Source organism: Paroedura picta, chromosome 2, assembly GCF_049243985.1.
Source record: "Paroedura picta isolate Pp20150507F chromosome 2, Ppicta_v3.0, whole genome shotgun sequence".
NCBI classification, from domain to species: domain Eukaryota; kingdom Metazoa; phylum Chordata; class Lepidosauria; order Squamata; family Gekkonidae; genus Paroedura; species Paroedura picta.
Window position 1 is genome coordinate 133813441 of NC_135370.1, and position 22944 is coordinate 133836384.

Consider the following 22944-nt stretch of genomic DNA (forward strand, 5'->3'; position numbering starts at 1 on the left):
CTCAAAAACAGATGGAGCTGAGATAATAGAATACAACCACTATGGATGGTCTATCTGCAGCAGTGACTTCAGTACTAGAGTCAGATCCTCCCTGCATAACGTGGGCAGATAATTTAGCAAATAGGCAATTAGGGCTTGATGAAGCCTTCTTCCAAAGGGCAGCCATGAGGCAGGAAGCACAACTCTATGCGCTCTAGGTGTGAACTGCTGATATCATTTTCAGGCTACCACATTATGTAGGCAGATTAAATAATGGGAGTGCTCATCTTTCCTCATCATTTTTACTTCACAGGAGGAACATATTTTAAAATGTCTTCTAAGACACATTAAAGAAACTCTCAGAGACAAATTTAAAAAATCAGATAAAAACAAAGTTAGAGAGTTCAATTTTCATGATGTGGTGGCAAAGAAAAAACTGAGGAAAGGGGAGCACCTCCCCTGAATGTGAAAATGGCACCTAGCATGCTACAGAGAGGAGGGGCTTCCCTTAATGTATCTACAGACCAGAAAAAGCTAGAAAAATCCTTCAATGACTGGCCTTCACACTCCCAATGTGTGCCTGCAGAGAAGACCGAAGATGAACTTGATAAAAAAATTAAGTTATTAAACACCTTTATCAGAATGACCACTTTGCCATTAAACTTAATTGCTTAGTGATTAAATATTTCATTACAAAGCAATTGGCACTTAAAAGTTTAAGTGTTAAGCAGCCAGCTGCATTCTAGAACTGCTTAGGAGGTAGAAGAAGGACCATTGCCTCATCATCAGTCCAAGTGCTGTAGGGAAGTGGCTCCAAACACAAGCACTTGTCAAGTTCCCATACTAAATGGAGAAGCCTCAACAGTGCACAAGTATTCTGCCTGCAAAATTGGATTCTCATACAACAAAACCTCAAACTGGAAGGGTGGGAGGTGAGAGGGTCATTCACAAAGAAGGAAAGGATGGCAAGTAATATGAAGACTCTGCTGAAAATTAATGGCTGTTAAATTCTTTGGATAACTTGCTCCAGCAACAACCTAGGCACCTGCTACAAAACCTAGTTTCAGACAGAATTCTAGGTGACTGCAAACATGGATTTACCACACCAGATGAGTGAAGAATATGGTAGATGTTAAACAAAATGTGATAGTCATCATGCTATTCCAAAAGTGATGAATGGCTGATGTCAACAGAATGAAAAACTGGGGCAGGAAAACCACTGCCTGGAAAAGTATGAGAGCAGCAAGATGATAAGATAGGCAATGAAGATGCACAGAATCGATTTGCTATTCAGAGATCAAAATTAGGTCTGCAGGGGTTTTTTGTTTGTTTGTTTCTACAAAAAATCCAGAAGCCTTGGCTGCAGTAGGAAGAGCCAAGGGACCAAGGAAATAGCTCACACAACCTCAGGAACTGGATGAAAACCCACTTTGGACATGGGATTAAGCAAGACCAAAAAACTCTATGGAATGTGAGAGCTTGGATTACAAAAATAAGCCACCTGCAGGAGAAAACAGCAAGAATACTACTAGCTCTGCCATCCTAAACAGAGCTATACTTTTCTAAATTCACTGATTTCAAAGCAGTCTTGTAAAGGCTTCAGGAGACAAACTGCAAATCATTTTAGTTATATACCATCTTCTACATGACACAAAATAAATACGATGATTACAGAGCAAGAATAAGGAGGCGCTTCCCTGGACTCTAACACAGCCCTTCCTTTCAAATCATCTCATATTTTTAATAACCTTGCCACAACCCAGTCCTGTTCCAGGTAACTTTTGTATGAATACAAATACTAGCTAAAAGTGATTTTGCACTTGCACATCTGTAAACAGAAGCTTTTCTACTACTAAAAAGGTTAGTTTAGAGTTAAAGTGGTGCTTTGCTGTGCAAGATGTCTCAACAGCAGCACGCTGTCCAGTCTATTTAAACAGCAACATCATCTGGAAAAATGGGGGGAAAGATTAAAGGACATTTCCTCTTTCTTTGTAGAAATTATTTTTAAAGAATGTTTGGCTCTCAGGAACACAGTTTAAATAACACAACAGTATTGCACAGATGCAAAACACTCACACAATCAGGCTTGGGGAAGAAGGCAGAATTACAACATAATCTAAGGCATCAATTCCAGAACTATTAGGCTGGAGTAAAAGATAGGGTAAAGAGAGCTGACAAGGAGACATTTTTATCCCTATCCTAAAACATTAGAAGTTGATGGTATCCAATGAAGTAGGTTCGGGATGGACAAAAGGTAATCCAGAGAGTAATTAAAATGCAGAATTTGCAGCCAGAGGATGTTGTGATGGCTACAGGAATAAACAGCTACTAGCCATGGTGATTGAAGGGAACCTCCACATTCAGAGGCACTGAATTCCAGAGCCAGGAGACAATATCAGGGAAGGCCTCAGTGTCTATGCTCTTGTGAGATGAAGCACCCTGATTCCCACCCTCCAAAAGGTAAAGTTTAGTCAGTCTACTTATGCCCTCCTTATCTCTTCCAAGATCAGATTCAAGAATGTGGTAACTGGCTAACTGTGGGAACCTGGGTTTATATTTTGTAACTAGTTTTGGGGGGGGGGGGGAGCAGGAATGGATGTTGTCATCTCCTGGAGGGCTCCACCAAGCAAGCTCACTGATTGGGTTACAGAGACTGCCTGATGCCAGATGGCCTCTAGTGACTCTTGGACTTCAGAATTGCCCCTGCACACTCAAACAAGCCTCTGTTAAAATCATAAACAAAATCATATACACAAGGCATATGTTATCACCCTACTATCCTTTAATTCTTATGAATATGTATTCATCTTTTGTTGGTGATTTTTATAGTCTCAAGGTTTTAAAGGGGATTTTATGGGGTTTTATAGGGTATTATGTGATCCATCTTGAGTACAAGGAGGAAGGCAGACTATAAATTAAATAGTTTTAATTAGAAATATTAGAAGTAGCGGTAACTAAACAAATGTTACTCAGCTAAGGTGCAAAACGTAATGTGCTGATCTGAAGGTGGCATTAATTTATCATATGTACAGATTTCCTTTTCATGACTCTCAAACCTAGAGGGCAGACAAACCCAATATGCTTCAGGTGTGATTGTTCAAATTCAAAACCAGTTCTGTGCAACACAGATGCTGAATGTCCCATGAACATGCTTTGGCTGTTTATGATTATAAACCAAACACAGTGTATGGTCACAACACCATAAGGAAAAGAGTTACTAATGGTAAGTCAAAGGCATCACTGTAGCAGAAAAATAAACACAGAAAATAAACAAAGAAATCCTACAAAATGACACCCAACATACCTTGCCCCACCTGAAGTTCTCTACAGCAGTGACAGGCAGAGAAAATTTAACAACTTCTGTTTCCCAAACATACAGTTCTCAGGTGGATAATCATGAGTTGTCCAGAGACACATCTTGTAGTTCTAATAGTAATCCTTTTGAAGCCCCTTGCTTTCACATGAACTACTGCCGATTGCCCCCAAAGTCATCTGAATACACTCCATCATAGCATGAGGGAAAATGGCCCTTTGCCCTTATTACTAATCACATCTCAACAGGAGGAAAGATTAGATGAATCGAACGTAGCAAGTTCTGCCGAGGCAGCGTGGGCAAGCCAAGGGGCCAAGAACTGCAGAAGACAAACATCTCCCTGTCAACCCCCCTGACTTTTCAGGGAAAAGGGCAATCACATTACCTCCATGACTGCCAATATAGCTGCTGTAGCCAAGGAGGCCCCACAGTAGTCTTCCCCTCCCTAATCCCATTACACCCTCAGACATTTGACAGAAGAAAATAGATGATCCAGCCTTCCATTAACAATTCATTCAAGTTCACATTAGAGTACTGCACAACCCATTTTGAAATACTAACTTCATAACATTCTTATCTAGTAGAGAGTACATTTACATACCAAATACACTGTATAAATGTAAGTTATGATGATCTTGCAATTTTTCATTCACGTTAACACCTGCAGCATTTCAAAGTTTGGCCAAGTTACAAAATCTGATCTCCTAGTATAATACACAAAATACTGCAGAAGCCAAATAAAGACTAGGAACCAGTGAAATGAGCTCACAGAGTTGACCTGATGGAGTTGAAATTACATATTTCCCACTCTTGCTATATCCCATTGGGTTCCCTGAAATTTTGCTCCTGGGAGTCCCTCAGGAACAGCACAGAGAACAAGGTGGGGGGAACTAAAATGGGAGGGAGGAAATGGGAGGTACTGTCACTCCTCCTTAAGATTTTGGAATGGCACAGCTGGACATAAGCCACCATGTATGTGGCTGGGCAAGTTCTAGTGCTACATTCAAGCTTACTACAGAGCTTTGCACACAGAGGGAAAATAGCTCCTTACATGTTAAGCAGATACTACTGAAGAGTAACCTATATCTGCAGCCAGAATGGTGTGGTGGTTAAGAGCGGCAACTTCTAATCTGGAGAGCTGGGTTTGATTCCCCGTTCCTCCACATGCAGCCAGCTAGGTGACCTTGGGTCAGTCACAGCCCTGATAGTGCTAGTAGTGTTGTTTTCACAGTGCAGTCCTGTCAGGGCTCTCTCAGCCCCACCTACCTCACAGGGTGTCTGTTGTGGGGAGAAGAAGGGAAGATTTGTAAGCTGCTTTGAGTGAAAAGCAGAGTATAAAACCAACTTCTCTTCCTCCTCCCATGTATATTACTTAGAAGCAAGTCTCACCAAACACAAAGAGACTTCCCCATGAATTGTTTAAAAAGCTTTAAACTGACCCTTGAAACTCTTTCCCTACTTCTTAGGGGGGGATTACTCATGTCAGCAGAGTTTCTGCAGGTGCCAACCTGCAAATGAGCAAAATCAACAAATGTTCATATACATGATTTCTCCCGTTTGTCTCCCACCTTGTGGGATGGGCTGCCTGAGGAGGTTCCACTTTCCTGACTTTCCCCAAACTATGCGAAATTGAACTATTTAAGAAGGCTTTTCTGCACTATACAAAATGGTTTCACAAACCGGCCAGAATAAATTATCAGGAATTGTGATATTTTCTGCTGTATATTATTATTTATTATTTATTATTTGTTATTGTTATTGGATTTCTAGCCCGCCGCTCCCCTGAGGCTCGTGGCGGGTAACAACATGTAAAAACCCACTAAACCTCCTAATACATAAAACACCTAAAAACCATCCCCAGCCCATCCAACCCACCCCACCTGATGGCGGCGGAACTATCCGGGAAACCTATAGTAAATAGGATCCTGTCATGGCATCCGGCCCTCTCAATTCCTGGCAAATAGATGGGAAAGAAATGGAGATAGTGACATATTTTATTTTCCTGGGCTCCAAGATCACTGCAGATGGGGACTGCAGCAAAGAAATTAAAAGACGCTTGCTCCTGGGGAGGAAAGCTATGGCAAATCTAGACAGCATCCTAAAAAGCAGAGACATCACCCTGCAAACAAAAGTGTGTTTAGTCAAGGCTATGGTCTTCCCAGTTGCAATGTATAGCTGTGAAAGTTGGACCATAAGGAAGGCCGAGCGTCAAAGAATTGAGGCTTTTGAACTCTGGTGCTGGAGAAGACTCTTGCGAGTCCCTTGGACTGCAAGGCGAACAAACCGGTCAGTCCTAGAGGAGATCAGCCCTGACTGCTCCTTAGAAGGCCAGATCCTGAAGATGAAATTCAAATACTTTGGCCACCTCATGAGAAGGAAGGACTCCCTGGAGAAGAGCCTAATGCTGGGAGCGATCGAGGGCAAAAGAAGAAGGGGACGACAGAGAATGAGGTGGCTGGATGGAGTCACTGAAGCAGTCGGTGCAAACTTAAATGGACTCCAGGGAATAGTAGAGGAGAGGAAGGCCTGGAGGATCATTGTCCATGGGGTCGCGATGAGTCGGACACAACTTCGCACCTAACAACAACAACAAAAATGTAATTTCTGTACCACATAATATGTTATATTAACACTTTAATACCCTAATGCATCAGTTATTGAATATCACATTTTGCTGACTGTATTGATTCACTGTGTATAATCCCCTTTGAGTGTATGCAAGGGGGCAAATTATAAACATCATAAAATAAATAAATAAAACCAGCTTCTTTGAAGACCATAGCCCTCATCAAGCAAGTCAGGGAAGCAAAGCTGCATCCCGCCTAATCGCTGAAAGAAAAACAACATGTCCCTTAGTATTTCTGCTCTCTTCACTCTTGTGATTTAGGGAGGCAATAATCTCTATAGGCCCCAATTCAAGTTATATCACATTCCAGAGGCAGAGTAATGACTAAGCCTTCAAATACACCACAACCATGCTTTGTTAGTTGTAACAAGCTGTGGGGCACCACTGAAGTTACTATCTGTGTCTGGTTGTTACTGTTGTGCAACTGCTGAGTACCACAACACCAATTTTCTATAACAAAATGGCATTCTCATACCACAGCTGCTTATTCTAATATTCAGTGGCTAATGAAAACAGGAAGTACTGCAATCCATGAGAGAAGTAGTATCCTGAACATTTATATAAGAAATAACATCTTTGCTTATTTTCCTCCCCACTGTTAGTAGCATGGAGGCACAGGTCAAGAAGGTAGCTGGCCAGGCATTTTTCCATCTTTGCCAGGCTCGGCTACTAGCGCCCTACCTGTCCCTGAACACTTGACCATAGTGATCCATGCAACGGTCAGCTCTAGAATAGATTTCTGTAACTCGCTCTACGCGGGCCTACCCTTGTCCCTGAACCCAGAGACTCCAGCTGGTGCAAAATGCAACTGCTAGGGTCCTCACTGGCACATCTTGGAGGACCCATATCCAGCCTGTACTGAGGGAACTGCATTGGTTGCCAGTTGTTGTCCAGATCTGGTTCAAGGTTCTGGTTTTAACCTTCAAGGCTTTACCCGGATTGGGACCCACATACCTGAGGGACCGGATATTGTTCTATGCCCCCCGCAGGGCATTACGCTCGTTATGATGATGATCACAGGACAATGACCGGGCATAGAACTTCCCAGGCCCTCTACTCCCATGGAAATAGCCAAACAATCATTGTTGTTAAATGTAAATTGCTAATTAAAAAAAGGCTTGTTCTATATCAGCCACCCCCTTTGAGCCCACGGGGCATCAATGCTCTGTGACACACAGACAAAACTTTTTACAACAGCTAGAAATTCAGATTAGGCTACTGTGTCAGAGCCCTCAGTACTGGCTGAGAAAGCAAACCAAATGGACACACATAGTTAAGTAGCAACAATACACCACAGTAGAAGGCAGAGGATGCTCCTTTCAAGTGTTATATCAATCAGTAGTACCCAGCATCTTGATCAACCCATATGCTAATGTGCAAGGTGGACTTTGACACAATGTGGACATTGCAAGTATATCTATCTTTTTTAAATGCCCAGAACATTGCGGGTGGGGGTGGGTTAGAAAAGGGATTATTTGATTAAATAAAACTGTCCCCTCCAGCCACTATGTAGACAGTTTTCTGAGGTATCAAAAATGCCCAACCAAGCACTAGTGCAGAGATGCTGATGAAGCAGACACCACAGAACCATCCAGTCTGAGTCTACATTAGCATACTTCCCCTAAGAGAGAAAGCAGGAGAAAGCTTCTGTTCACGTTAACATTTCCAGCAGATGATGATGCAGAAAATGCAGAAATTATGGAGGGTATTATTTGGCTGGCCATGCAGTATCAGTGGCAGTCCAAAACCTTCCCTGCTGTGTAAGGTTTTCCTCTAGGTCAGCCTTCCTCAACTTTTTTAGCATTGAAAACCCCCTGAAACACACTTCAGGCTTTGAGAAACCCCAGAAATGGCACAATCATGCAGAATACAGATGGGAAGCATAGCTCTGTACATGCCCAACCAGGGTCCCTCCCCTCCCCACCCCCTCGGGGTCCATCACAGGCCATTTTGGGAGAGGGATCAACGTGACCATATATGGTCACATCACCCAATAAAATGTTTAACTATATATAAAGTAAATTAGCTCCCACCCATTTGGGAAACCCTTCCAGGGCCATCAAGAAACTTCAGGGTGTCATGAAATCCTGGTTGAGAAAGCCTGTTCTAGCTACTACAAAAGCATGACACACTTTCTGTTTGTATTAACACAATTCCTACTTCCAAAAGTGCCTGCAAGTCCCATACTACTTCTCCTCACTAACAACTCTGGTAATCCTGGTTCTCTTTTCTACCAACATAATCTCTTCCAACTGAGTACACTACAATTGAGTGAGCTCAGTTTGTTCTACCCACACTGGAGGATGTCCCTTCCCTTTTCAAGCCAATATTGCTCTCCTTTGAAGCTCCAGCTGTCAAACATTAAGTCACCCATTCAAGTCTTTTGCCTGGGTGTCTTATCAACTCTTCAATCACCTTCCTACCACAATCATTGTCATCCATCCTCCTGTCCATTTAGAAAGAGGATGAAAGCAGTTCTTCCCTCACGCAACCAACTTTATTTCTAGAAACCATAAAACTGGTTCCAGTTAAGCTTGAACCTTCCCTCCTACACTTTCAAAACTGTGTGCATTCTTTTCCAGTGAAAGTGATTTAATTAAGCAAGCCCAAATATACTGAACAGACGAATACTGTTCCCCCCTACACACCTTAACAGTTTATTGGCTTCCTACTTGAGCAAAAAAAGTATTGATGAATTCAAATTATAAGCAATTATGCACTAATTTTATGCAAATTCTGAAAGATTATTATAGTTCCAATTATAAAAAATATTATAAGCAACATATGGTATCCATAAAGTACATTCCAGTAAAGAACACATGCCACTTTCGTAAATGGAACTGCTTGTCCTACTTCTTTCAAATTCACTGTTACTTTAAGCATTCTATCTTCTGTTGAAATTTGCTATAGGTATATTAACATGCAATAGTTTCGATCTATTTTTGTTTCTATTTCTATTAGCAGCCATATATTTATATTCGTCCCATCCAAGTATCCTCTAAAATAATTAAGCAAACTTTTAATGGACTCACAAGTAAAAGCTATCCCTTCAGAATTCCTTATACCCAGATTCCTCGTACCCAGAATTTTGAAAACCATCTTATAAGACTATAAAACACACACACACACACACACACACACACCTTAAAATCTGTTCTAGTAAGCTTACTAGAAATATTATCAGGGAAAGTATACGTAATGGTTAATGAAATGAGTGCCAAATGCCAGCAGTACTTTACGGTGGGGTTTTCCCAGCAGGAACTGTATTTGTAAGACCATTAAAAGTGTAAACCGGCACAGTTTGAGTCCAGTGGCACTTTTTGAGACCAACAAAGTTCCATTCTGGGTATAAGCTTTTGTGAGGGTGCAAGCTCTTGCTTGCACATGAAAGGCTTCAAATAGTAATACAAAATTCTCCCATTGAGTCCAGGAGGACATCTATCTCAGGTAGTTCTCGCTGCTCTTGTTGGGGAGGAAGGATCCCCTTCCTGTTTCCCTAGTTGGAACCACCACCACCCTCCTGCTGTTTTTCTCCTGCCTCTTAGGGAGTGCAGTTGACCGGAGCTCTGCTGATCTTCAACTACCTAATTATTTTAACTTCCCACACACACACTTATCTACCTTTCTACAGCTGTCCTTTCCCCTACATTTCCCCTCCTCTCTTCTATCTTGTTGGAGCTTAGAGTTGGCTAGGGGCTTTCTAAGAATAGCAGGAAAGAGAGTAAGAGAGATCAAAAGCAGACAGTCATTCCAGGCGCATCATTTTTGCTTGCTCAGTTTAATGGTAGCGGACAAACTTTTAGACAACGGCTTCCTCCCTGATGCAGATCTGGAGACCACAGCACCAGCTTCAGGAGAGGCAACAGGCCTGGCGGATAGTGCCTGTATCTGTACTGACCATGGCAGTCGCAATGCAGGTGACTGGATCCAAAAAAGGCACAAAGAAGCAGTGTGTTGCCAGAGCGACTGTGAAGACATGAGCTCCTGCTGTGCTACCTATGGTGCATGGCGGCCATTTTGATCCCCAGACCAACTACAGCTACCCTTTGGCAAGTGGGTTTGGAATTTTAATTCAGCTTTTCATAGTGCACAGGAAAATACCATCTTTTTCTCCAGTGTCTAGACACCCAAAAGAAAAACAATGGCATAAACTAGATGTGAGAAGAGCTCTTAGTCAGGGGAGGGTGGTAAATAATAATAATAATAATAATATTATTATTAAAGCCTACTTAATCAGGATGGAACTGTTTAGGAAAACTGATTCCCTATTCATTTCAGCTATACCTTCTCTAACAAGAGGGCCAAAATGTCCAAGTTAGTGATCAGTAAGTGCCTTAAGCATTGTAATGTGGAGGGCTTATAGGTCACAGAGCCAACCTATTCCATAGAGCATTACAGCACTCACTAAGATATCTGCACAGTCTGCATCTCTGGAACAGATTGGTAAGGTTGCCATCTGGTCCTCCATTTCAACTTTTGTGCGGCATTATAGATTGAGCGTGTTTAGTTCTACTCACGCAGCATTAGGAAGATGTGTGCTTCAACATGTTCTGGATAAGGATGACAACAGCCCACAAGGACTCATTAAGTACTCTGATATGTCGTGAAACAAGATGTCCTCCTGGACTCAAGGGGAGAATTACCACTGTTTACTCACCATGAAGGGTCCTTCTCCCTGGAGTCCAGGAGGACATCTGGCCTGACTCTGGGTGTTGTCCAGTCCACCACATGCCATAGGGTACTAGTAGCAGAATGCTGTTAAAAAATACACAGGGGTACATAATTCTTATAATGTAGTTAGGGGCTCTTTTTTCTGAATATAGGTCTAGGTTTCTTCTCCTTCCGTCTTCTGATATTCTTGAGAGTTACTTGAATTAGTGTCTTGTTATTTAAGAGTTAATTACCAAGGTTCTTTTAAGTTACAGCTACTGGAGTCTCAAAACTAAAGGAGGGGCAGTTCCAACTAGGGAAACAGGAAGAAGATTTTGTTCCTGCCTGCCTAGCAAGAGCAGCAAAAACCACCCGAGACAGGAGTCCTCCTGGACTCCAGGGATAAGGACCCTTCATGGTGAATAAAAAATGGTCACTCTACACAATGAACTAGCAGCCACTCCAAGGAGTTCAGACATAGAATAGACAAGGTTCCCCAAACCATCATAGTTATCGATAATGTTACCTATTTGAGAACATGCTGTGTTTAAAAGGGGGGAAAAGGGATTCTACAATTAAAAGATGTATAATGGGAGTTCAATTTACAAGGATTAGATGCCCTTCATTCATTAAATGTCACCAAACCTGGCTACTATCGAATTACTACTTAGCGCATCATCTAAAATTATTTTTCCGCTTTGTTAATATACAGATTACCACACACTACTTTCTGCTTTACAAGGAACCTGAATGTTCCAGATTGGGGAAGGTTTTGATGAACTGCTGGCATGTATATTTTCAAAAGGGAGACATTCCATCTTTCTTAATTGCAGAAGACTCCAGCACATCTTTTAACTCAGTTAACACCCAGCACCCACAGGTTCAATACAGCAATCTGTCAGCAGCAGGCCCTGTTGGATGCAGAATTCTTGCTGTGTTCCTTTATGGCCTCTGTCACTTTGGGATCAGATTTTCGCTATCTTCCCTTATAACCCCTGGCCAGTTTTCCTGAGAGGGATGAATAGTCATGCAGCTGAAGGGGCTGAAACAATATAACGGATGGGGACAAAATGGTCCCTCCTTTTAACCTGTGAACACAGCAGAACACCCTTCCACATTGCAGCCTCCAGATCCATGCTGGTGGCGGAATCAGCTTTTCTCCACCCAACACCCATTAGTTATTTGTACTTAAAAAACAGCCTGATTAAAAGTTCTGGGAAGCTTATAAGCTCACTATTCTGTGATGTTATGGTAACTTCTGTTTTGGAGCAGCACCTATAATATGGACAATATTTTTACATTTTTAATATGCTGAATTATCCCACAGGGTGTTCAATTCTAAAAATCCTTATTGATCAGGATGTACATATCTACTAAACTTTTTTTTAAGCAGCTAAAACAAATAGCATTTTGAAGTCCACATTAATTCTGGCATCTTTGTTTCCTCTTGACATTGACACATTAACAACTGGATTAACTTCAAGTGGGTATCAGAACAAAGTTTGAATCCAATGGCATATTTAAGACCAACAAAGTTTTATTCAAGGTTTAATGTTAAGAAAGTGTGGGTGCACATCAAATCAAAGTATTAATAAAGCGCTAAGGGCAAGTTGAGAGGAGAAAGGGGTGGGCTCCGTCCGTGATAAAAATTCAGAGGGGTGATTCAGTAGCCGCGGAGTGTCACTCGGGGGCCAAGTGGCCAATGGGGCTACTTGGCCCGTCCTCAGATCTGCGCTCTGGCGAGGCGCATGTCCTCGCCTCTGCACTCCCGCTCCATCAAAGGCTTTGCCAGGGGGAAAGGAGCAGGGCCACCGTGTCAAGGACATGGCAGCACTACTTCTTTCCTCCCACCGAGGCATCCAACTTGCCCGGGGTCTGCTGCAGGCAGCAGCCGATGGCGCTGCCACCCGGTGAGGGGCACCTTGCGCCCCTCCCAAGCAAAACTCCATGCCGGAACGCCCCAGGTAAGTGCCCGCCCGCCGCAACCCCCCAAACACCCCCCCACCCGCTGCGCTCTTCCGCCCCCCACCGCCACTCCTTCCTGCCACCCTAAACCCCCACCCGCCCACGAAGCCTCCCACCAAAAGCACCCTTCTCCCCACACACCCACCCACAACCATTGCCGCCGCGCTCCCCCCTCCGCGGATCCAGCCCATCACGCCGCCGCTGCTCCATCGGGGGCGGCACCCATCCTTCCACACGCCCCTGTTGCGGACCGCTGCCCTGGGAGGCGGCCACCTGTCCGTGGGGGGGGGGGCGCGTCCTTCAACAGGGCAAAGCCCATTTGTAAAAATGGGCTTTGCCCGTAGTCTTTAAATAAATTTGTTTATATCCTCTAAAAATGTTGCAATTTCTTCATTCTTTGCTCCATTCTCCCTCTGTTACCTACAATATAGAAGATGCTTTCAAATGAGTCTTGGATCCATAACTTCCAATTACTCCCTTTCTATTCTTCTAAAACTCTTATCAGATCAAATACTGAATTTAATTTTTGATTTATATTTTGCACTCAGCTTGCTCTTTCCTTTTCAAATATGACTGGAGTTGGTTGGTTTGCTCATTAACAAATCTCTAACACAAGCTTTGCATATTTCCCATCAAGTTGTGAACACCACCTAAGAAAGCTGGCAAGCCAGGTAGGGTAGATCCAGCAAGGAGTGGTGAATTTTCCTGCCTTCTACTCTCCACTGCAGCCACTTCAGATTCTGTCTAAAAATAAAGCATGAATGGGCAATTTTCCCTCCTTCCCCACTGCTTATTACTCCATGCAGGTGCTACAACTTGGGAATCCATTCTGCTGGTCGCAGACGCAGCGAGGCTGCTCCTGCCACCGGGAGAAGGCCCCGGGACGATCCGCCATTGGGGGGGCCCGCAGCCTTCTCCCGGCCCCAGGAGACCAGCCCGCGGCCGGGAGAACACCCCAGGTCCTGCCCAGTCGCCCCCGCATCCCACACCCCCGAGAAGCCTTCGCCCTGCGAGGACTTCCCTGGGGAATGGCCCCAAGCGCCCATTTTATTCAAGAATAAAATGGGCTTTATTTCTAGTACAAAAATAATTTAACAGTTACATCAGATCACAGATTCAGGTGGGTAGTCCAGTTAGCCTGAAGCAGCAGAACAATATTTGAGTTCAATGGCACCTTTAAGAACAACAAACAGAGGTATATCCCAAAGTGCCCCTAGTACATGATAAGTTTAACTTCTGCTCATGGAAAAAGTCTCATATTTTACACTATAACTAATCCATCATGAGAAAAGTGGACTAAATCTCTCTCTTTTTGCTTATGAAACTTCGTGCACAATGTAAAATTTGAGGACATGTACAGAAGCTATCACTGTACCTTGTGAACATCCAGCACAGCCTTTCTAAACTATTTTACTGTTGAGAGACACCCAAAACATTCTTCAGGCTTTGAGAAATCCCAGAAGTGGTGTGATGGTGCAGAATATGGTTGGAAAGTGTAGCTGTGTACATGCCCACCCAGGGCCCCTCCCCTTCCCACGCCCTCCTGGTACACCAGTGCCCATTTTGAGAGGGGGAGGCAATCAACATGACCATATATGGTCATATCACCCAACAAATGTTTAACAATTTTAAAATATATATAAGAAATTAACTCCCATCCATTCAGGAAACCCTTTCAGGACCATCAAGAAACCCCAGGGCTGTCATGAAATCCTGGTTGCAAAACCCTGACCTAGAAGTTTCCAGAGCAGCAGGTGCTGCTGTTTACTTCTGAAATAGTTTGTTGAATCCAACCTAGGAGATGGCAGTCACATCCACTGAATTCAGAGGGCTAGATCCAAAGCATTACAAAAGGAACTTCCCCATCACCCTCTGCAGCCCCATCATGCCTCCTGAAATACTGACCTGAAGAGAAGAGTTGGTTTTTATACCCTGCTTTTCTCTACTCCAAGGAATTTCAAAGCAGATTATAATTGCCTTCCGTATTCTCCCCACTACAGTCACCTTGCAAAGTAGATGGAATAAATTAGATGGTGAGAACTATGACTAGCCCAGGTTAACCCTTCAGACTTCATAAAGAAGATTGGAAAATCAAATCCAAGTTCTCCAGGTTAGAATTTGCCGTTCTTAACTAGGAATGGGCACAAATTGGAACACAAACCAAATTTTCCAATGAAAATGCCCTGGTTCATGCCCCCCTACATGAACCTTTCACAGACTTTTCTTTGGTTTGGCGTTTACTGGCAGCCATTTTAGTACATGGGTTCCCTTCCCCCTGTTTCCAAAGGGAGAGGAAGGAACTGGCATGCTAAAATGGCTGCTGATCCTAGGCAGGCCCCCTTGCAGCTTCTAAGCAGGGGGATGTGAAACAGACTGGCATAAACTAGACTGGTTTGGGAGGATTGGGTCATCTGGGCTAAGGAACCCCCCAAACCGAACTGGAATTTTCTGGTCTGGGCCTAGTCCCTACTCTTAACTTTCACACCATGCAGACCCATGCCTGTCTCCAACAGGTAGCTTACCTAGACAACCACGGAAAAGACTGCCAAAGATCTCCTAGGTCTATTTACTACTACTACTATTACTATTACTACTACTACTACTACTACTGCTACTGCTACTACTACATGAGCCTCTTGTGGCACAGAGAGGTAAGGCAGCAGACATGCTGTCTGAAGCTGTCTGCCCATGAGGTTGGGAGTTCGATCCCAGCACCCGGCTCAAGGTTGACTCAGCCTTCCATCCTTCCGAGGTCGGTAAAATGAGTACCCAGCTTGCTGGGGGGTAAACGGTAATGACTGGGGAAGGCACTGGCAAACCACCCTGTATTGAGTCTGCCATGAAAACGCTGAGGGGCGTCACCCCAAGGGTCAGACATGACTCGGTGCTTGCACAGGGGATACCTTTACCTTTTACTACTACTATTAAATTTATTCCCCGCCTCTCCCAAAGCCAGTTTGTGTTGGGTTACAACGGTCCTTCATAAAAACCCAATAAAGCCCTATTAAAACAGGACATCACAAAATACAATATAAGACAACGTACATGACGGTAACAGCACACAACACCCATTCCCCACTATTCCTAATAGCAGAGGGTAGGACGAGGGCCATCAATGTCACATTGGCCCAAAATGCTGTATAACACTAGCACTGGCATGGGGGTGGGAGGCAAATCTATCTTCCTCACCACCCTGGCCTCAACCGTAGACCTGGCTGAAGAGCTCCGTTTTGCAGGCCTTGCAAAAGTTCCCACAGGGCTCACAGCTCGCCCAGGAGCTCATTCCACCAGGTCGGGACCAGGACTGAAAAGGCCCTGGCCAAGGCCAGGCGTGCTTCTCTAGGGCCAAGAATCACCAACAAGTCAGTACCCACAGAGAGTAAAGCCCTGCAGGGGGGCAAAGGGCAACAGTCGGTCCCTCAGATATGTGGGGCCCAGACTGTGAAGGACCTTGAAGGTCAAAACCAAGACCTTGAACCCGATCTGGACAGCAACTAGTAACCAATGCAGCTGCCTCAGCACAGGCTGGATTTTCCCAAACAGACTGGGATTTTGTCATTACTCAAAAGTAGCTCTTGTTAAAGAAATGGTTTGGGACCCTGACAGCATCTCCTCAGGAAAAATAGGCATAGGTCTGCAATGGAAAGTGGAAATTACCTCCCATCTGCTGGCTGAAGCGCATTTCATCACACAGTAAATGGATCTGGATACCATACTGCGGGACTTACTTTCAATTAAACATGTACAAATTATTATTATACTTTAAAATAAGTGTTTTCTGCCTTTTCTTCATACAAACTCTACAAAAAAAATAATTTTATGAACGATATATGTGAGATGCATTAGTTGCCATCCTATAGGAACATTTTGTTCCCACCACCTCGGGTCAAACAGGTTTTGCAATGCAAAAATCTGTTTGACCAAAGGCAAAACTGGGTCGCCCACACACAACAATAGCTACAATTCAAGCTGCCAGCACAGCATGAGCACCAGCCAATCAGCATGAGTAGGATCCTGCAATGTCATCCTTCCAGTGGCAGCATTTTTCTATGGTGCAAAGAACATTCTTGTTGTGAAAGAAACTACTATCATGGCAGATGTCTTCTTTTGCAGGAAAGCACTACCGTAAGAAAAGAAAGCTACAGGATATATCTAATCTGACCATACACAGAACTTCTCAGAACTTAAGAGAATTAATTGGTACTCTACCTTCTTATGCTGCTTATTTAGATATTTACAATTTGGGACCTGTGATACTTTGGGGGGGGAATATCTCTCCCCGTTTTAATTAAAAACAAAAACATCATTGCTGCATCCTTTCGGCCACCACAGCTCCTGACCTCCCCCCATCCCAGCCGTGCCAACTATCCAAAACTCTAATATCACTACACCACCGTTGCAGATCCTGAGAAATCAATGTTCTGCATTATGTGGAGCTACAGCTGTGGTTCCTCATCATCATGCTTTATATAATGCTTTATTATTCTCATTAGCCTGCAGTGCCCCATCCCTACAGAGCACTCTTCCCCCTAAAAAAGAAAATGAGGGGGGCTGCTGGGGGAGGGGAAACTATGGAACTAGGGACTGCCTCCCGAGTATGGTGCAGACAACCAGCACAAGCAGCAGCCCATGTGCTAACAAGTTCCTGCCACAGCAGGTGATCAGGTGAGAACAGAGAAGGGGGCGAGCAATCCAGGGACTGCTCTGGTGAATTGCTGGCAACCTCTAAACCATCAGCACAAATTTTGGTGCCTCCCTGTTAGATCAGGAAAGGAAGGTAACGGGCAAGGTATGTGTCCATGCAGGTCTCTCTGACTCTACAACAACCTGCCTCCTTCTTTTACCACCGTAAGGGAAGGCTCAGGGCTTCCGGCACCAGATTCTTGATCTGTGGAACCCTGTTCTCTTCTCCCCTCTGGCAGAAACTCTTAATGCAGCAGTGTGCTCCACTCGTCCACCCTACATCCCAAGCACAACCCACAGTCCTATTACCCGCCCCCCCCCACAAAACTGCCTCCCTTACACTTTACAGAGAAGAGGTTCCAAGCCCTGTCCATTCATTGTGTAATTCAGCATTTAGTAAATAGTTTCTAGTAGATATAATTTTATCATCACACTAGGGGAAAAAAACAAAACGCTCCACACATGAAGAAAACAAGTTGTGCCAACAGGTTCTGTTTAAACCTTCTTCCACTAAGTCAGCCCCGGAAACATTTCCTAGTTTCTTTTTCCTTCTTACATTGACTGCTTGAGAATTATGAAAATGGGATTGCAATTCAGATTGTTTTAAAATAACAGTACAACCAGAAATAGGCTGGGCACCGCTAATGTCAGCAACCCCCCCCCACTTGCTAGGGGCATCAAAAGCGTTTTTGCCCATCCACACAGGGAAAGTGAGGGCAGCAACTCCATTTAAAGCACTAAGAACAAATAGAAATAAGACCCAGAAGACACTGTCTCAGGATGACATATCAGGACTCTTAAACATGGACACATGAAATCAGGCTAAACAGCCTGTTCTCCAGACCCCTCCCCCCATTTAAAAAGTTCCTTGGTGCACTGGAGATGAAGAAAACAATGGCTTAAATAACTAAAAAGGAAAAATAGAGGGTCGTGAATTGACAGGGCACAGCTGTGTGCTTATGTTTGCTTTTTAAAAGTCACAAGTATGTTCCTTCTTCTACAGCACCGTGAATACAGTAAGAGAACGCTCAGCTTCTAAATCAGTAAGAAGTGATAGAATTTCTTTTACTGGGCCTTTGAATGACACAAACTGAAAAAACCTTTGAATGCATGAGGGGGTGTGTGTATGAGGGAGGTGATTTGGAAATCTTTTCTATCCCCCACCCACAAAAACTCTCCATAATTCTATAGATTCTCAGTGGCTCAAGCAGGGCATTCCCCCTTCCCTGCAATTCCCCCACCCTTTCATTTATTTGCAGCTAAGGTCAACTGTCTGCACCTCCTGTTTGGGCTAACTGACAAAGTCATAGTTTTCTGTACACCAATAGGAGCCCCCCTCATCTGTAGATGGCCTTTGTCACCAGAAAGGGTGCTGAGCATGAGAGAGGAAGAAGAAGAGATTGCCTTGCCCGGAATTACATGCCAGGCACAAGGCAATAAGCGTCTATGGCAGTCAGCACCACAATGTGTGCTACACTGCACATGACAACATTCATGAGAAGTATCAAATACTCCCAGCAGCCAATTACTACTCTTTGAGAGGTGGAGAAACACCCCTTTTCCGGGGTTGAAAAAAGCACTCCTTTAAAATCTGATGCCTGGAACCATCATAGCCACGTAACAATTGCACAATGAAATTATCTCCTAGCAAGGCTCCAGGGACCTTCCCAACTCCTACCATGCCAGTATACAGGGAAGGGCCCATCTACAAGGTCATCCTTATGTTGCCATGTTACATACAGTATGCCTCACAAGTTGTAGAATCAACAATTTGTTATGCTGTATGCGTTGTGACCACAATAAAGAAGAGAGCTTTTAGAGAACAAGCGAAACCAGCTACCCTATGCTGAGTAAAAGTGAAACCTTAAGCCCGTTTCCTTGACCTTGTCTGATGAAACCAAGTGACAGCTCTCCAGTAGGTTTCTGAACTTATTCTTCTGAAACCAGCTGACATTTTTCGCCCCAAGGATGAAATGCACAGAGAGCGTTCATTTACATCTGCAGCTTTACAGCACTCTGGTTTAGCCTAAAGAGGAATCAGCAGCTACTTACGTGCTGCTAAACTAGTTTAGAAACAAAAGCACTTGCTCAGGTAAGTGAACCCTTCCATGACACATGCCATGGTAATGCATCTGCTATTCCGGGAGATGCTCCACGGAAAAGCAAGCAGATCTTTCGCCCTTCCTGTCACTGACTCATTTAGGCTCTCTGCAACTAGTGGTATGAAGGTAAGAAATTTACTTGCTATCTTATTTTTTGTGCTCTTCTGTCATTTGACACTATCCAAGAAATAATAAAATTTAAAAGTTAATTTTAATAATCTGATACCCAAATCTTTAAATAGGATTTTTCATCCGTTGAGATCTTCCTTGAGCAGGACTGGATATTACTGCCATCCTTTTGCCCCATGATGCCCTCTTGCTCCTTTATGAAGCGTCCCCACAACCCTTCGTGCAGCAGACAATGCAGCTACCTGCTCCCCAAATTCCTTCAACCAACCCCTTTAGAAAACAACCAGAGTATTGCAAACAGTTTATGTTTTGTACAGTACAATAACAATTCGTCACACACCCACAGTGACAGGAGCAGGATGAAACCCGTTAGTAAAGATATGTTTCGCATAAACAAGTAGGATATCATTTTGTTCAAGCCAGTAACTGGATTACAGGAATATGGTTGTGACTTTCAAGTAGTTCAACCGACAAACTAGAATTTGCTCCCATGGTAGCATCTTTGTACTACATTTCTTTGAACCCTTATTAATGCTTCTGTAGGTTGACAGGGAAGGGGGAAAAGTCTTGAACATGGCACAGAACAGAAAGGGCATCCACAGAACAGAAAGGGCTGGGTTTGACTATCAAACGCATTTGGGGTTTTAACTTACAGATACTATCTGGGGCAGTTATATAACTTGCAGTACCACTGATAAAGCTTAATTACGTGGTTGACTATCCAGGTTTGCCAATTACTTATTTGTTTAGTATATATTTACTGCTAAGAACAGACTTTCTGTAATGCATTGCTTCTTTTTGATCCGTGTTTCAACACTGAATATACCTAGTCATCTATTCCCATCTCAATACAAACTTCCAATGGTGTACAAGCAGGGCGAAAGAGATGATTCAAGGACCCCAAGGCTGGGATAGGCCACACGTCTCTTTTTTCATCCACAATCCATATTAACTAACTTCACTGCAAAAGAAGGGTAGCCATCAGAAGAATGCAGGACTACAGAGAAGTCAGAGATACCGAAACAATTCAAACACTTAAGCGGCTACTGAACAGGTGAGTCTAGGAGGAATATTTACATTTTTGAAATTGGCTTCTTAATACCTTTTATCCCTATTGATTGTTTTTTCTAAAGAGCCTAAAAACTGGCAATTGTTTATGTTTGTTTATGTTTGATTTGTTTCGTAGTCTACACAGTACTCCTCTTATATTAGCATGGTTTATGCAGAATTACAAAATGTCACAAACACCTTTAATGAACACATACGTTCCTTAATGAGTTCTAGTTAAAGAGGGAAGGTACTAGACATAAGTTAAAATTCTATTCAGATAAAGATTTGAACCTCCAAAGCCTTAATTCAACTAAGGGAGAAGCTGTAGATATCATTAATGTTAGGCATAGATACATGTACAGAGCTGGCATCATTAGGATTTTCCTAGAAGGACAATTGTTGGAGAAACAAAGAGAAACAAAGAGAAAACAGGGGGGGCATCCATAAAATGCCACTCTGAAAGGCCTTTTTAACATGCACAGCATGTCACAGTTTGCCCTCATTTTAACTAGTAGCCACTCCTTGTTTTGTCGTAGACCTGTTTATTATTTATTGAGATAATGTATATGCTTCTTCTCCAGGGACCCTTACAGTTGATGTGCAAAATACTTCATACAGAGTCTCTGCAGATTATCCTTCTCATTTAAATGGCACACAGTACCGGGAAATACTTCCCTAGCAGGCACTTGCCTCACTATTACCTGACATCCCAAAACTTCAAGGAAGAAATCAGGCACAATATGAAGTTAAGGCAGAGACACAAGAACATTCTTTTAGGCATTCTTTTAGACAAGAATGTCTAAAAGCAGGGATATGAGAAAAGGAGCAATTCCTTCTAATGATGGCTAAACGTGGCTTGAAGGGATCATTATGCACATACAACCAACATGAGCAGCACAGATAATATCAAGTGGACTCACATCCCCCCATGTAAGATATGAAGGAGAAAACAAAAGGTAACATATTTTAAGTCACGAGACCATGAAGGGCCACAAATGTCCCAGCCAAGTCAATATGAAGAATGAGATCAGGCATTCTAAAGAAAAAACACACACAATACATTCAATGAAGCATGCTATTATATCAAAAAATATGAGGGAATTCTTACTTCAAGAGACTTTAACTATGATTTTAAAACAGCACTGGTGCCTTACAAGCACAGAGAAGATCAACATCCAAAGTTCTGTTTGGATCACTCAAAGCCAAAAGCCAAAGATAATTTATCACCTCAACAGAATGCATCTTTAAAGGGCTAAAAGAAAGATTATTGCAGATATTGGTCACATAATTAATGTCTCTCACATAACAGAAATTTGTGTCTAGCCACGGAAGCTCTCTTCAATCAGGAAAGTTTAGTTCCTAAAGATATCATAATTCATTTTCCTTTGAAAAAATAACCAATGATTAGGAGAAAAGTCACAGAAGTACCCAAAGGAAATTAACTTGGATGTTGTTAATACATTACAGTGTTAGCGAACTGGCGGGATGCCCGTTCCTATTTCTTTTAAAAGTCAGAATATAGCAATCATGTTCTTAAGGGAAGGGGGACGGGACAAAAAACTGTTTCCCATGTTGCAAGAGTTCGGTTGGTAAACCATATTTAAAAGCACCCTAGAATACATTGAGGCTTCTGGAATGGCCAAAGAAAAAGATGTCACTTCATCCCTTTTAAGCTTGTTTCCTATTAATCGTTTAGATCATACTGCACAAACATTAACAATGCTCTGGACTGCGTATGTGTGTCCCCTGCTCTAAGCCTTGAATATAGAGTACAGGGTAAATAAGTTCTCTTCCATTCTACTTAATAGGACAGAAATTCAATAAGTGTAAGGAGAGATAATCTGCATAAAATAAACAGTGTGTTAACTACTTCCCAAATCTGAATCAAGGATGCTCATCTTGGTCTTACTCAAAATAAAACTACCTTACAAAGATACAGCCAAAATGGATGCATAATTAACATGTTTAGCACTGTTTGTTTGCCTGATATAGATAGTGACATTTCTTGATCCAACTTAATATCAAGAATTCAAACATCACAGCCGGTCCACATTTTTGGCCATTTTTCTGGGGGACACTACTGAAACTTTCTTCATTCTAGGATCAACAGTTAAACCTCTTTTAGCACTCCTTGCCAACCCCCATCCCCTCTCTTCTCCCCTGTCCTGTTCATCTAGCCGACAGTAAGCGTGTAAGAACAATGACACTTCAGTGCTCCATACAGAAGCAATTACGCTTCTAATACTAAAACAGCTATCAGCATTAGAAAGTTACCTGAATAAGAAACCAGATCTCTTTCCAATGATATCACAAATTTGCTAGCCACTTTTCAACAGAAAGCCTACTCAGTATTATGGGGCTTGCTTGCAAAAGATTAACGTGTTAGAAGCAGTTTGACAAAAGGCTTAACATCCTAATTGTCAGAAAATGTTGAATGGTTGAAATTC

General features: G+C 42.9%; 1 protein-coding gene across 3 annotated transcripts in view; it reads right to left on the reverse strand.

Moving 5' to 3' along the window:
- BAHD1 (bromo adjacent homology domain containing 1) overlaps window positions 1-22944 on the reverse strand; it is an 87123-nt gene that overhangs the window by 59555 nt on the left and 4624 nt on the right. The window contains exon 2 of one of the 3 annotated variants that reach the window (XM_077322893.1): window positions 10576-10673. The exons of the other annotated variants lie outside the window; for them this stretch is intronic. Within the exon in view, the coding sequence (XP_077179008.1) occupies window positions 10576-10648 (73 nt within the window). The 5' untranslated portion in view covers window positions 10649-10673. The remainder of the gene's footprint in view (window positions 1-10575; window positions 10674-22944) is intronic. 3 annotated transcript variants of the gene reach the window in all.